This window comes from Fringilla coelebs, assembly GCF_963513975.1.
Source record: "Fringilla coelebs genome assembly, chromosome: 27".
NCBI classification, from domain to species: domain Eukaryota; kingdom Metazoa; phylum Chordata; class Aves; order Passeriformes; family Fringillidae; genus Fringilla; species Fringilla coelebs.
In genome coordinates, this window is record NC_140053.1 from 4,325,086 (window position 1) to 4,339,281 (window position 14,196).

Consider the following 14,196-nt stretch of genomic DNA (forward strand, 5'->3'; position numbering starts at 1 on the left):
TGTTTGGCTTCTCCCATTTCTTTGTCCCATTCTGTCGAGTCATCTCCTCTGGCTGCACAATAGCTCCTGTTCAAACAGGCTCTCTACCCTATAACAAGGATATTTGCAAATCATGAAACTGATTAGGGTTTTTAATATTTTCATCTTCCTGCATCCAGAGATGCACTTCCCAAGCAATCCATCCGTGGGACACGTCCCCATCTGCCTGCTCCCCTCTCACCATGACATGGCATTTTTTTCTCAATAGAAATCCAGGCTGCCCCTGCTCCCCCCTCCATCCATCACCCCCACAGGCTGAAAACCTGGACACTGCAGGTTTCATTTCAACTTTGTCACCAGTTTTGCCCACACCACCACAGGCAGAGGGTTTTCTGTCCCTCTGTGCCCCCATCCCTGTCCATCTGAAGAACAAGTTCTGTCTCACTCCCTCTGTGAGATTAAGCCACCCCTCACCACAGCCACCCTTCATCCTTACCTTGCCGAGTCCTGGCATTCAGGGGCAGCACATCCTGGGCTCCAAGTGGTAAAAAAAAAAAAGAGAAAAAAAGAAAAAAAAATTTAAAATTTCAAATCCTCACCCCAACTCGCAGTGCCCCAGTGGAGTGTGGTGCACAGAGGGTTTGTCCGTGGCAGCGAGGCTCGGAACAAAGTTGTGGGGTGGAGGGGGAGGAGAGGGTGATTGACAGCCCTGGGCTGAGCCTCATCCCTCACCTTGGGCCATGCGGTCTGATTGGCCGCCTGCTGACATCCCCGAGCCCTGCACTTTTTAATAGACGCTTTTGGATGATCTACGGGGGAAAGGCTTGGAGAGGTGTGTTTCTGACAAGCCAGAAAGTCACCCGAGCCACGAGGGACTTGGCTTCACTCTTTTTTTTTTTCCTTTTTTTCCTTTTTTTTTTTTTTTTTTTTTTTTTTTTTTTTCTGGGAGGAGGGGGATTCTTCATTTTGGCACTTCATGTTTTTCTGAAAACTTCGCGGCGATTTCCCCCTTGCACCAGCCTGGACTGATGGATTACCACCTGCTTGGACTAATTCTGTCTTTTCTCTTCAATGGCACAAAGGTCTTAGCCGGTTACCCAATTTGGTGGTAAGAATCCTTCCTCCCCTCGCCCTTCCTCTCCCTATGATTGATTAATGAATTCATTAATTATTAGCCATGGGAGCTGTGTGTTCCTTCCTTTTCACCCCTCGCCCTGCGGAGCTGCATGCTGGAGTTGAAGCGTAATTTCTTCAGATTTGACCTGTAATTAATGAAATCAGTGAAAAGTTTGGGGGTTATTTTGAAAGGGCCATGCCTGGGTTTCCCTTTGCACAAATGGAGGCTTCCCTACCACTCTTAATTTCTCCATTTTCGGCACTGTGGCGATGGGCTCTTGGTTCAGATGTGAAAGGATGCGGTTTTATTTCCTTGTGCAATGGGAATTTTGTGTCTCTCATCACTCTGCCACAGGGATTTTCTTCCTTTCCATGAAACTGCAATTTATCCTTTGAAAAAAAAAAATTTAATTCTATTTTCTGTTTGGTTGCTGCGGTTTTTTTGGACTTCTTTCCCTTCTTTTGTTGTATTCTGTCATGTGAATTTAGTCCGGCAAGTAACGCAAATGGCACCTGAGAAAACATTCATTAGTAAAATTGCTCAAAGGTGGATTTTTTTCATTTTAATTATGGAAATGTCGCTAATTTCCTTGCACCAACGAGAAAAATAAATTTCAAAAGAATTGGTTGTATCTTGTAATGAGGCTGGTAAGTAACATGAGTTACTTATTTTAAAAATAAATCTAACTCTGTATAAATGAATACAGTAACAAAATGCAGTTGGAAGCCCTTTAGAACAAGAAATATAGAATTAAATATTCCAGGTCATTTAAATCCAGCAGCCAGCGAGTTGCATAACAGAATATTTCAGTTTATTTCTGTCTTTATGTAGGATTTCTTGATGGAATATCTCTTGTTAAGTTTCTGTATGTGCCAGGTAGGGGCTGTGAGCCTGATGATCTGTAGGGAAAAGAGGGAGATGGTGGAATTTGGTGCTACTGAGATTCTTGGGTTATTTTCGCCTTTCCAGAAAAGTCTCTCTTCTTTATTACTGAATTAGATCCTTTCAGTGCCAACATGGAGATGGCAAGAAGTAGGTGGGAGTGAACTTGGGAATGGACTGCCATGTCTGGGAATATTTAGAATTCAGGAGAGAAAAGACAAATTTTTTAATTTATTTTTTTTTAATAATCCATTAATTAGCGTGGACTTTGGGATGAGAATGTGCCTTTCCAGAGGAGAAAGCCTGAGAGCACAATGAGAAGTCCCCGCTCAGGAAGCGTTTCAAAGCTCCGCAGGTTCATGAAATGGCTAAATCACAGCAGGTTTTCCTGGAGAATTAAATGATTTCCTCGCCCTGAGCGTGGCTGCCGAACTTCAGGCCCTCAGCCCAAGGCAGGGGAGGCTCCTGAAAGGCAGAGAGCAGCACTTTGATTCCTTCCATCCCTTTCTCCCCACCTGGGCACCGCTGGGTGGGCAGAGGAGCAGGTCAGGATGCCAGGGCTGGGTCTGAGGGCAGGAGCTGCCTGGGGCAGGGACATCTCACCATGGCATCAGCTCATCCCACCAGCCCCTGAGCTGCCTCAGGCTTTGATATCAATCAGGATTTAATGCCCAAATCAAGGAGGGTTTGGGCATTAAATCCTGAGAGAATCTCAGAGAGAAACAGCCAAACCTTCTCCATGAAAAGGTCTCGTTTTCCCCTGGGAAGCAAAAATGTCCCCGTGAGCAAAATGTCCCCTGTGCCTGTTTTCAGGAGGAAAAGCTGCAGACAGGTGTCTGCCCCAAACCCCTCTGAGTTCACCCCAAAGGAACAATACAGAGGATGTAGGGCACAGACACCAGGGGCATGGCAAGCAGCATCCCTGGGAAAGGAGGGAGTCGAACACCCTCTCCACAGGATTTCATCCACAGCTCCAGGTTTTGTGTATTTTTATAGATTCTGGCGATACCAAAGTGCCAGAGAGTCTCTGCTGCTCTGGAGGGACATGAGGAGGTGCCCCATGTAGGGCTGAGGTTGCAAATGCTGCGGGGTTTTAGAGGTTTCTGGAAGGCTGAGGGAGCAGGAGGGCAGAAATACCTGGGCCAGGGCTCAGGCACAGACAATGCTCCCAGAGCACACAAATTCAAGGTCTCCTTTGGTCCCACGGAAAGGTTTCAATATGTGCTCTGTGGAAATGAGGTTTATGTGGTGGATTCTAGCACGGTGTTATCTGTACTCTTACAAAATCATCATTTTCCAATTGTCTCCCTGACCCTCTGCTCTTGAGGCACAAAGGAGGAACCCTGCCCCCCTGGCAGGGCTCAGCACACCCCAAAACAGGGCAAGGAGAGCAAATGTGGGGCTCAGCATCAGCCTGGCCCCCTGTGCTGGTGTCCTGCAGCATCCCTGGGCTTCCTCCCCGCCAGCTGAAGCCACCTCTGACCTCCAGGGGACAGTTCATGGGGCAGAGCCCAGGGATGCTGACAGGCAGGGCCCTGTCCTGCTGGCACCACCTCCCTGGGGATTTTCCTGCTGGGTAGGGAACGTTCTGGCAGCAACATCACAACAGATCCTTTCTGCTGGGACAGAGAGGAGAAAAGGGTTTATCCCTGTGGTGGGGAGGAAGTGTCTGTGCGTGCCCCAGGAGAAGGAGAGTGGTGAGAATGGGGTGTGAGCACCTTGGGAATGGGTTTGGGGGTGGCTGCAATAATCCTGCTGCTCCACTGTGAGCCAGACAATGCCAGGAGCCTGGCAGCAGTGACACTGCAGGGATAAAGGCACAGGGATGGAGCTGCTCAGGGTTTGTGGGATGTGTTTTGCTGAGGGGCTGGGGGGGACGTGGTGCTTGAGATTGTCCAGAGAGAGGAGAGCCCGAGTGCAGCCCTGCAGGGAGGTCCTGCCCCAGCTCAAAGGGAAGGTCCCTGTGCTGCAAATCCAGAGCTTGGGGTCCAGACCCGCTGGTGGCAGCAGGATGGAGAAGCCAAGAGGGGATTTCAGCCCAGCTGGGTTGTTGGGAACTCCCTGCCATGGCCCTGTCCCTGTCCAGGCAGCTCTGAGCGAGCTCCAGGGGTGGCTCAGGCTGTGGATGTAACCTCCAGTGAGGTATTTTGACACAGGTCCAACCCTTCTTCTCATGCTGCCATCCCATTAGAGCCCTGAGAGGGAACAAACGGGGCACAGATGGGAAAAGGTCACTGAAATGCTGCCTGTGAGTGCTGACAGGAGGAGCTGGGGCCAACAAAGCTCCCTCAGAGACGCGTCCAACCCTTTGGCTTCTGCTTGGTGCTGCTGGAAGAGAAGGAGGAGATGGGCAGCTGTGGTGGGGCCGTGCAGAGCAGGCTGCTGCTGACCCCCCAGCAGGGCTGTGGATGTGGGCAGGGTGGGCAGCAGGGCTGGGGGCTCACCTGGGGCTGTCCCTGACAACAGCCCTGAGTGCCTGCCTGGCCACAAGGGCTCAGGAGCTCGTGACTCTGAAGGGTTTTGTGGGCTTCAAGGTTTTCTTCAGCGTTCTTCCCAGCCAGGTTTAGCTGGTGGGAATCCCTGCTGGGTGGGATGGCCAATCCATGCCATGGAAAGCAGAGTTTTGGAGCTGGGCTTGAGGTGGATCCTGAGTCCTGAGCAGCAGGACAGCCCCAGCCCTGCCAGAGCAGATCCCCAAGGATGCACAGCCTGAGAGCCTCAGGAGCTGGCACAGGGCTCCAGGTGACATCTCCTGCTGGCTTTGTCCCTCCCCAGGGCAGAATCCCAGCGTGGCCTGGGTTGGAAGCTGCCCTGGAGGATGTTCTGTTCCCCCCTGCCGCTGGAGCCCTGAGCTCAGCAGCAGCTCCAAAATGCTCCCAGAGCACGGAGCAGTGAGCACTGTCACACTGCTGGCCTTCAGGAGCTCTCATTCCCTCAGAAATTAACCCCTCGTGTCTCCTGGAGTGCCCCAACCCCAGGACAAGCCTGGAGCCACAGGAGCCAGGGGAAAAGGGCTCTGCCTCACTCAAGAGCCCTTCTGCCCTCAAGACACAAATCTCTCTTACCAGTCCTGTAACAGAGCCAGAAGTAAATCCAAGTGGGCACAGGGAGCTCTGCTGAGGCTGCTTAATTGCAGCCACTGGTTCCTTATTTGACTCCTTCACCAAGAGCAGCGTTTGCCAAAGTGAAGCACTTGCTAAAGGCACCCCAAGGAGGAGCTCTGGGAATTCAGGGGGGGATTTTTGGCCACCCCACCCTCCCAGCTGGAGGTGCTGGGGTGGGGGAGGCCACAAACCAGTGATTTCCCATGTCCTCCCTGCTGAGCCACTGCCCCATCACCCTGATGGGGTCGGGGAGGAGCTCACAGCTGTGACAGAGGCAGGGGATGCCCTGTGCAGGCTGGCCTGGGACAGAGACTGGACAGAGTTAAGAATAAAGCAGGGATTTATTGGGAGGCCTCAATGGATCCACCTTGGGCGGCACAAGAGCCCAGCCAGGGCTGCACCCCAGGTGAAACCAGAATGGTCACAAAAGGCCCCATTGCTCACAGGGTCTCACATTTTCTAAGTTCTGCTCCATTTGCACATTGGAGTTCATTGTCCAATTACAGCCCCATGCAGTCCCATCCTTGTTTTTCTCTCTTCACGGTGTTTCTGCTCTTGGGCTGAGATTTGGATCAGTTGTCCTTGGTCCCCAGCTGGAGCAGGAATTGTTTTGTCTCCCTGCTCTGTGCACAGAGCTCAGCATCCCATAATATGAACCCATACTCACCCACTAAAGCAGCACAGAACCTGAAAAACAGAAAAACTGAACCCTGGGCATGGAGGTGATGGTGACAGGAAGGAGCAGAGCTCAGAGCTGGGCTCACCCCACCCCCAGAGCTGAGGGCACCTGGGGCAGCCCAGCCCGGGAGGATGCAGAGGCTGGAGTGGGGCTGGGAGGGAGCAAAGGGAGGCCCTGGGTGGTGCAGGGGGCCAGGGAGGTGGGAGCTGCTCAGGGCAGCTTGGAGGGCTCTCACAAACAGCACAGGGCTGATCCCTCCCTCCAGTGCTGAACAATTGACAAAGGGCAATTGTCACCTGAGTCAGAGATGACACAGGAGGCAAAATGGCAAAGGCCCCATTTATGTCACCCTCTCTTCTTTTCTGGCTTAGTTTGCTACAGGTGGACCTGATTGGTCATTTAACATATTTCACATCTTATGAGAAAAACAGCAAACCAGATTGTTAGAAACCACCCCCTGCAGGTTTTAATATTCGGCTGTCACTGTTCATCCCCAGCTCCCTAAAGCTTCCCAGGCTATTCTGGGATAACTCACCTGCCTTTCTCTCTCTCTGAGAGGCTGCCACATCCACAGGGCAGTGCCAGAGGAAGGCTCACTCCTGGGGGACCCTCCCTGCTGCAGGGATTGAGCAGGGACCGTCCTGGGGCATTGGTGGGGTCAGGCTGCACCGCCCTGGCTGGTCCCACTCTGACCTCCAGGATCCCCTCGGTGCCTTTGCTGTGGCAGGGCCACCACAGGTGTGTTTGAGGCTCCTCCTGCCAGCTCCAGGTCACTCTGTCAGCACTCAGGAACACCAAACCACAGAAGGATTATTGCAGGTGCTTTTATTGAGAGCTCGGGGTGTCAGGGGCACAGACCCAAATCTGACCCCACCATGGGTTTGGGATGAACATGTTTTATATTCTATTATTATATAACGTACATATTAACTATCAAACTTACATTGTTCTATTGGATACATTGATTCCATCCACCCATGGGTTTCTCAGGATCCCCCTCAAACCCCTAACATGATTCTTTAAACAAAAATTATATCTAATCACATCTAACAATTATATCTTTCATCATATACTGGTTACACAGGTGCAGTTTCACATGATCTAGCAAATACAAGATCATGTAAAAAAATACATTTACATTTTTACATGTATTTTTTACAAAAATACAAATACATTTCCCAGGGCCTACTAAGCCTAACTTTCTTCCTAGCTCTCCGAATTCTGTGATTTTAAAATCTTTTCCTATCAGCTCCATTCCCAGGGCCAATTTAACAGGGGTGTGCCCTCACCAGGACCCCCAGCAGCTCCAGCCCAAGCTCCAGTGGAGCCACAGCCCCAGGACAAACCTGGAGGTCCCTCCTGTGTCACCAGGGGTGTCACAAACTCCAGGTCAGGCTAAAAGCAGCCACTTCCTTGGAACCCTTTTTTTTTATACCCTGGTACAGGTGGGCCTGACTGGCCATGGAACCATTTCACATCTTTGGTTCATTAAGAGGACACCCCTTGAGGAAAACAACCTGCTATAAACCCCACCTGCAGGCTGTTTGCAATTCTTTCTCTCTGCCTCCCTGCAGTTCCCAGGTCAATCCATGGCAAAGCTTGTCCAGCTTTCTCTCTCTGCCTGACCAGACTGTCACACCCACTCTCCTGTCCCCCTGCTCCCTCCTGGGGTCAGGGCAGGGTTTCAGTCCTGCTCTCACTCTCACAGGGCTGTGGGAGCCCAGGGAGGTTCTCCAGCCCTCCCTCCCTCCCTCCCTCCCTCCCCGAGGGCAGCCTGAGCCCAGGGACAGGGCTCTGAGGCACTAAATCACCTGGACTTTTGAATTTCATCCTCTAGCTGACACTCAGGGGGTGTTTGATTTCTGCTGCTGTCCTGGAGGACAAATGTGTCACTGTCACATTTTCTGAAAAATCCCCTTGCCAGGATTCTTCTCCTGGGAAGCTGAGAAGCCTCAGAGAAAAAGGGAAACAATAATTATCTGATTTGCTTCTCCTGTGTTTTGCTGCTTTGGAATGTGGTTTGGAGATTGTTTATCCAACATGGGAATTGTTTTGACTTCATGACCAACCATGGTCCCGCTGTGTCGGGGCTCTGAAGCAGTCACAAGTTTTTAATTAGTATCTTGTTAAGCCTTCTGTGAGATCCTTTCTCTATTCTTTAGTATAGTATGATATAGTATGATATGATATGATATAGTATGATATGATATGATATGATATGATATGATATGATATGATATAATATAATATAATATAATATAATATAATATAATATAATATAATATAATATAATATAATATAATATAATATAATATAATATAATATAATATAATATAATATAATATAATATAATATAATATAATATAATATAATATAATATAATATAATATAATATATCAGCCTTCTAAGAACATGGAGTCAGAATCTCAATTCCTCCTTTGTCCTGGGGGCTCCAGCAGACACCACACACACACCCACAGCCTCATCCAGCACCTCTCAGAGGCTCTGTCAGGGATTTCCCAGATGACCTGAAATGGGGAGGACTTGTCAGGAGCTCAGCTATAAAATCTACACATCACACACAGAGCTCATGTTCCCTCACTTAGCTGAAGCTGAATTTATCCTTCTGTTGGCATTGCAATCTAATCCTTGCTTGGATAATCTTTCATTTTTGTGTCCACGCCTGGCAGTGGCTCGGTGACATTGATGTTTGTAGTGAGCAGTGCTGGGTGTGGTGAGAGGTTTTATTTAAGGTTGTTTGGGTGGAGTTTTCAGGATAAAGGCAGTGTCTGGATGGGACACAGGCTGAGATTTCTGTTTATTGTGCTGTGATTAACACTTGGAGACCTTTAACACCACCTGTGTCCTGGTTTGTTGAAAATCAACGTATTTTATTAACACAAAAGGTGTTAAAAATCTAAACAGCCTATACTTAAAATAAAAACAATTTTGCTGAAGAAAATATAAATGGGGTTTGTTCTATGGACAATAATCTTTTTCTGGCTCTGGAGCCATCCCCAGCTTTTTTTGCTGTGGCAGGAACAGCAACATTGGGAGGTTTTTTGCTCTGAGAGTCCCCACTCAGAGAGAGGAGCTGGTCTCAGCCTGCTGCAGCGCAGGAGAGCCCTGTGGGATTCAGCTGTTAGAAATCCCAGAGAAGTAATGGCACAGTTCCCTCTTAACAAATCAAAAAGCAAAGAAAATTCATCCTTTATAAGTCCCAAAACAGATCTAGTTAGTTGTGGTCTGTGCCATCTGATAGGTTCTATTGAAATATTAATTCCTGGGAATGAATATTATTCCATAATATAATATAATATAATATAATATAATATAATATAATATAATATAATATAATATAATATAATATAATATAATATAATATAATATAATATAATATAATATAATATAATATAATATAATATAATATAATATAATATAATATAATATAATAATATTCCCTGGGAATTCATATTATCCCAGCTTTTCCAATATTATTTTAAATATTAATTTTAATATTCAATCCCAGGAATTAGTAGTATTTCATCTTTTAAAGTATTTTAAAATATTAATATTTAATATTAATTCCCAGGAATTAATAGTATTCCATTTTTAAAATATTGTTTTAAAAATATTAATATTTAATATTAATTCCTGGGAATTCATATTATTCCAGCTTTTTTTTAATATTAATTCCAGCTTTTCCTAGGATAAGCTTTCCAATGGGACACAGGGATCTTGAGATCCCCCAGCTCTCCCACTGCACTCCCTCTTTCTGGGACCATGCCCAGGACTCCTCAGAAATCCCAAATGAACCCCAAAACCAGGTGTTTGTTTGCAAACCACGGTGTCCTTTACAAACTCTGCTCCCTGCCCTGGCTGGAGTCCCTCTCTCCAGTCCCACATCCAGCAGACCCCAGGGCAGCTCCTGAGGCACAAAACGTCCCCAGCAGGGCCCTGGAGCCTTGGCTGGAAGGGATTCCAGGCCTGGAGATGCCTGGGGATCACCAGGGCTGCCAGTGCTGTGTTATTTCTTTTTATGTTTGAAGTTAAAAAGTAAGTTTTTGGGATTTTTTGGGGTTTTAACATGTGTTTTTTATAGAGGCGTGTTTCATTTTTTTAATGTCAGTTTTGTAATTTTTTAAAATGTTTTTTATGTAAAATTATTAATTTTTTTTTTATTCTGTGAAATATATATGTTAAGTACTATATATAAAATTATATTTTATATATAATTTTTATGTAGAATAGTAAAATGCTACCCCTGGAACATGAAAGAACCACGCTCTGAAAAGCAAATTTGCCCTGATAAAGGAGCCAAAGTCTCTAATTCCATTTCTGAAGATAGATTTCCTGATTTGCTAATTTGCTAATTTGTCTTTTTCACAATCCACTGAACCTGTCTGCTTTTAATTAATTGTACAAATCTAATCAAGTCTAACTGGCACCTTTCCCAGTGCTCACAATTTTAAATGAGAAATTCTTTCCCTGCTGCCCTCCAGATCTTCTGCCCCCTTTTCAACAAAAGACCCTCAGTGGGGCAGGAAGGGTTAGTGCTGGGGGATAAAACCTTCAGGGTTTTTTATTCTCATCCCATTTCTATGTCACAGACTCACCCAAGTTTCCTGTAGTTACTTTCCAGAAAGTGTGGAGGTTTATAATCAAGAAATTTTCAGTGGTCCTTGGAAAATGTTACCTGCAGAGGTCCCTTAGATGTTTTAGGGGGAACTTCTTGATGGGCTTTTTGTTTGTTTGTTTGTTTGTGTTATTATTGCAAAATATTTCAATTGTGGGTTTAAATTCTGGTTATTGCTGAGTCCTGATTAGGTTTGGTAACAACCAACTCCCCTTTAATAAGTTTTGAATGAAATTCACCTGTTGTCTGTCTGATGGAGTTTATGCTGAACACACCAAGCCATGGCTCTCTCTCTATATTTTTACTTTTCCTTTCAATTTGCTGATTTTTTTCCCCTACAAATCTAAAACTAAGATCTCCAGACACCAAATCCTTGCTTGCTGGCTTGGTGGTTCACAGGCTGCTGCTGCTGTTGGTGAAGTGAGAGTGTAAAAGAGCTGGGAGTGGATATAAAAGAGCCTCTGTGCCTGGGCAGTGGTGCAATGCTCAGGAGCACAGTTTGGGAGGCAGAACCCCCAAAGGAGACCCTTCCCTCATGTGCTGGGGCTGTGCTGTGATTGTCACACCCTTTGGGAGCAGTGGCACCAGTGTGACATCCCTTACCCCCGTGCCAGGAGGGCTGGGAGGAGCCCGACAGGAGGGGGACAGCTCCACCCTGGGCACACCCAGAGGCTCTGGAGTTGTTGAGAATCTGCCTTTGGTGCCCAGAGGGCTCAGCTGAGCTGCTCAGAAGGGCTGTGGGCCCGTGGGGTGCAGATGTTTCCTCCCACCACAGCCCTGCTCTGCAGGGGCTGCCTTTGTCCTGGCTGGAGCACTCCTGGCTCAAGAGGTTTTATTTTCAGCCCTAACACTGCCCATGGTCCTTGTGTGTTGGATTTGTGGGGTGCCCCGTGGCAGGAAGGAATGGTGGATCTGACTCCATGTTCTCAGAAGGCTGATTTATTACTTCATGATACTATCATATATTAAACAATACTATACTAAAGTATACTAAAGAATACAGACAGGACACTTACAGATGCTAAAAAGATAATAATGAAAACTCCTGACTCTCTCCAGAGCCCCGACACAGCTTGGCCCCAGTTGGCCAAAGAGTGAAAACAACTCCCAGCAGAATGCAATGGAACAATCACCTGTGGGTGAACAATCTCCAAACACATTCCACATGAGCACAACACAGGAGAAGCAAATGAGATAAGAATTGTTTTCCTTTTCTCTGAGGCTTCTCAGCTTCCCAGGAGAAAAACCCTTGGCGAAGGGATTTTTCCAAAGAGTGTGAATGTGACACTTGTGGGACAGGAGTCTTGGTCTGTGGTGTAAACCTAAGCTGAGCTTTAGTTGTGCCTCCTCCTAGAGCCCCTGGGCCCAGCACCCAGCTCCTGAGGCTGCTCAAGGGACAGGGCTTGGAGCAGGAAACACTTGGGTTCCACCCCAAGCCTTGAGACCTGGGCTCAGGGTGTGCCTTGGCTTCTCTGCTTGGCTGGAAACCACGCACAAACTGGAAAATCTGATTTCTGGAGGGGTTCTGCAGGCTGTGAATTCAAGGCTTGCTGGGGAAATGAAGAGCTGGGGGTAAAATCTCTCCTGAGTGCTGGAATGAATTACATTAGGAAAGTGTTCAGTGGGACAAGCTCACAGAAGAAGAGAAAGCAATTCTTATTTCTGTTCACTGCTCCTGTTGTTTGGCACATGTGGAATGTGTTATGGAGATTGTTTTGTTGTGATTTGTTGATTAGACATTAGTGGAGGTTGTTTGGATTCCTTGGTTAACTGAGTCAAAAGCTGTGTCCTGACTGTCTCAGACACTCACAGGTTTATCTTTAGGATTCTTTAGCACAGTCTCTCTTTAGTGTGTAATTTAGTACAGTATTAGTGTAATATAGTACAGCCTAATAAAGCAATTGTGCAACCTTCTAACTCATGCAGTCAGAACACATTATTCCCTACATTAGGGTCACCCTACATCAATAGGGGACAGTGGCAGGGCTGGGGAACCCCCCATGCCTGCCCATGCCCCACCCTGGTGCTGCTCATCACCCCAACCCTGCCCCACCATCCCCAGGGCTGTGGGAAATGGATTGGTCAGGAATTCTGCAAGCCTGGCAGAAGGCTCCCACAGTGAGCACCTGTGTGCAAACCTGGAGAGGAGAAATGCTGACTTGGAAATGCCATGGAACAGGACAGACATTGCTGAGAGAGAAATGGAGCCAGGAACTGATGCCTGGAGAAGGCTGGCCTAGAACAGAGATTAGAGGAGCTAAAGAATAGAGCAGGGATTTACTGGGAGGCCTCAATGGATCCACCTTGGGCAGCACAAGAGCCCAGCCAGGGCTGCACCCCAGGTGGATCCAGAATGGTCACAAAATGCCCCATTGGTCATGGGGTCTCTCACTGTGATCAGTTCTGCTCCATTGGCACATTGGAGTTCATTGTCCAATTACAGCCCCATGCAGTCCCATCCTTGTTTTTCTCCCTTCACTCCACGGTGTTTGTGCTCTTGGGTCTGAGATTTGGATCAGTTGTCCTTGGTCCCCAGCTGGAGCAGGAATTGTTTTGTCTCCCTGCTCTGTGCACAGAGCTCACCATCCCCTCATGTGAAGCCCAGACCCACCCACTAAAGAAGCACAGACCCTGAAAATAGAAAAGCTGAAACATGAGGCATCAACCCCACATCCCATCCCTGCTGGGACCTGAACTGAGCTGAGCCAAATTTTACCCTTGCCTGGTTCCTCGTGGTGCTTCCCAACAGAGCTGAGGTTCCTGGATGGAGGCAGCAGCACCCACACTGCCCTTTGGGGCAGAGCCAGGGTGGCACATGGTTCAACTTTTCCTGCAATATTCATGGCAGTTTGTGCCTCACACCTTTCCAGAGCCCAGAACCTTCCACTCCAAGTGCTTTGCTCTCCATGGAAAGAGAATTACACTACCCAGTAGTAAAGCAGCCTCATTTTTCAGCACAAGAAACCACCAGGACTAATTCTAGGTCTGGTTTCCACAAGATTCAATTTGGTTTTTCCATTCTGGATCTGGCACAAGACACTTTAAGATCCAGTTCCTCCAGCTGAGACAGAACTGGCACCACAGTGCCCAGGGTGGGCAGCCCAGCTGACCACTGTCCCCACTGACTGACCACTGCCCCCCCTGCCCCCTCTGCCCCCTCTGTCCCCTCCATGCCAGGCTCCTCCTTCCTGGGGTAACCCCAGGCTGTTCATGCGAACAGAACCAGCCTGGGGACTCCAGTCCTGGTCTCAGGGCTCAGGGAATGACTCCCCAAAGAGAGGCAGCCCAGGGATCCCCCGTAGATCCCACCCCAGGCTGTGGCACAGCTGCCTGGATGTGGCAATTCCCACCCACGGGGTGTTTTCCATGATGTTTGAATGTTTGGAAGCTGCTCCCCAGTGCCAAACTGTGACTCACCCTGGGTGATTTCGGCACAGTTGGCACCAACCCCTTCTTGAGGCCACCCACCACCACCACCAAGGGACTCCAAAGTGGAATTTGCCTCCCCAGAGGGACTCCCCAGACTGGAGGCATGGCTGGAGGGCTTGGCTGACCAGTGGGAGATGACCAACACCCTCACTGGCCTCAGTGGAGAGCTGTTCCTTCCTTCCCTGGGTTTCTGATGCTTGTTCTGGTCCCACTGTCCTGTCCCCAGTCCCTGGCAGGACCCATTTCCCTCCCCAGTGCCAGCTTTGGGAAGGAGGCAAGAAAGGAAGGTGAGTGGTGCTGGGAATGGCTGGCAGTGACAGCGAAGGGACAGCAGCCCTGGGAGGTGGCTTACAGCCCTGCCAGGACCCAA

The 14,196-nt window shown here is 48.2% G+C and overlaps 1 protein-coding gene across 1 annotated transcript in view; it reads left to right on the top strand.

Moving 5' to 3' along the window:
- Positions 1-419: 419 nt before the first annotated feature.
- The window catches only part of WNT3 (Wnt family member 3), a gene marked incomplete at its 3' end in the record, with an annotated part of 37,376 nt that continues 23,599 nt past the window's right edge, over positions 420-14,196 (top strand). Inside the window, exon 1 of the mRNA XM_084222190.1 lies at positions 420-1,087. Within this exon, the coding sequence (XP_084078316.1) occupies positions 1,008-1,087 (80 nt within the window). The 5' untranslated portion in view covers positions 420-1,007. The remainder of the gene's footprint in view (positions 1,088-14,196) is intronic.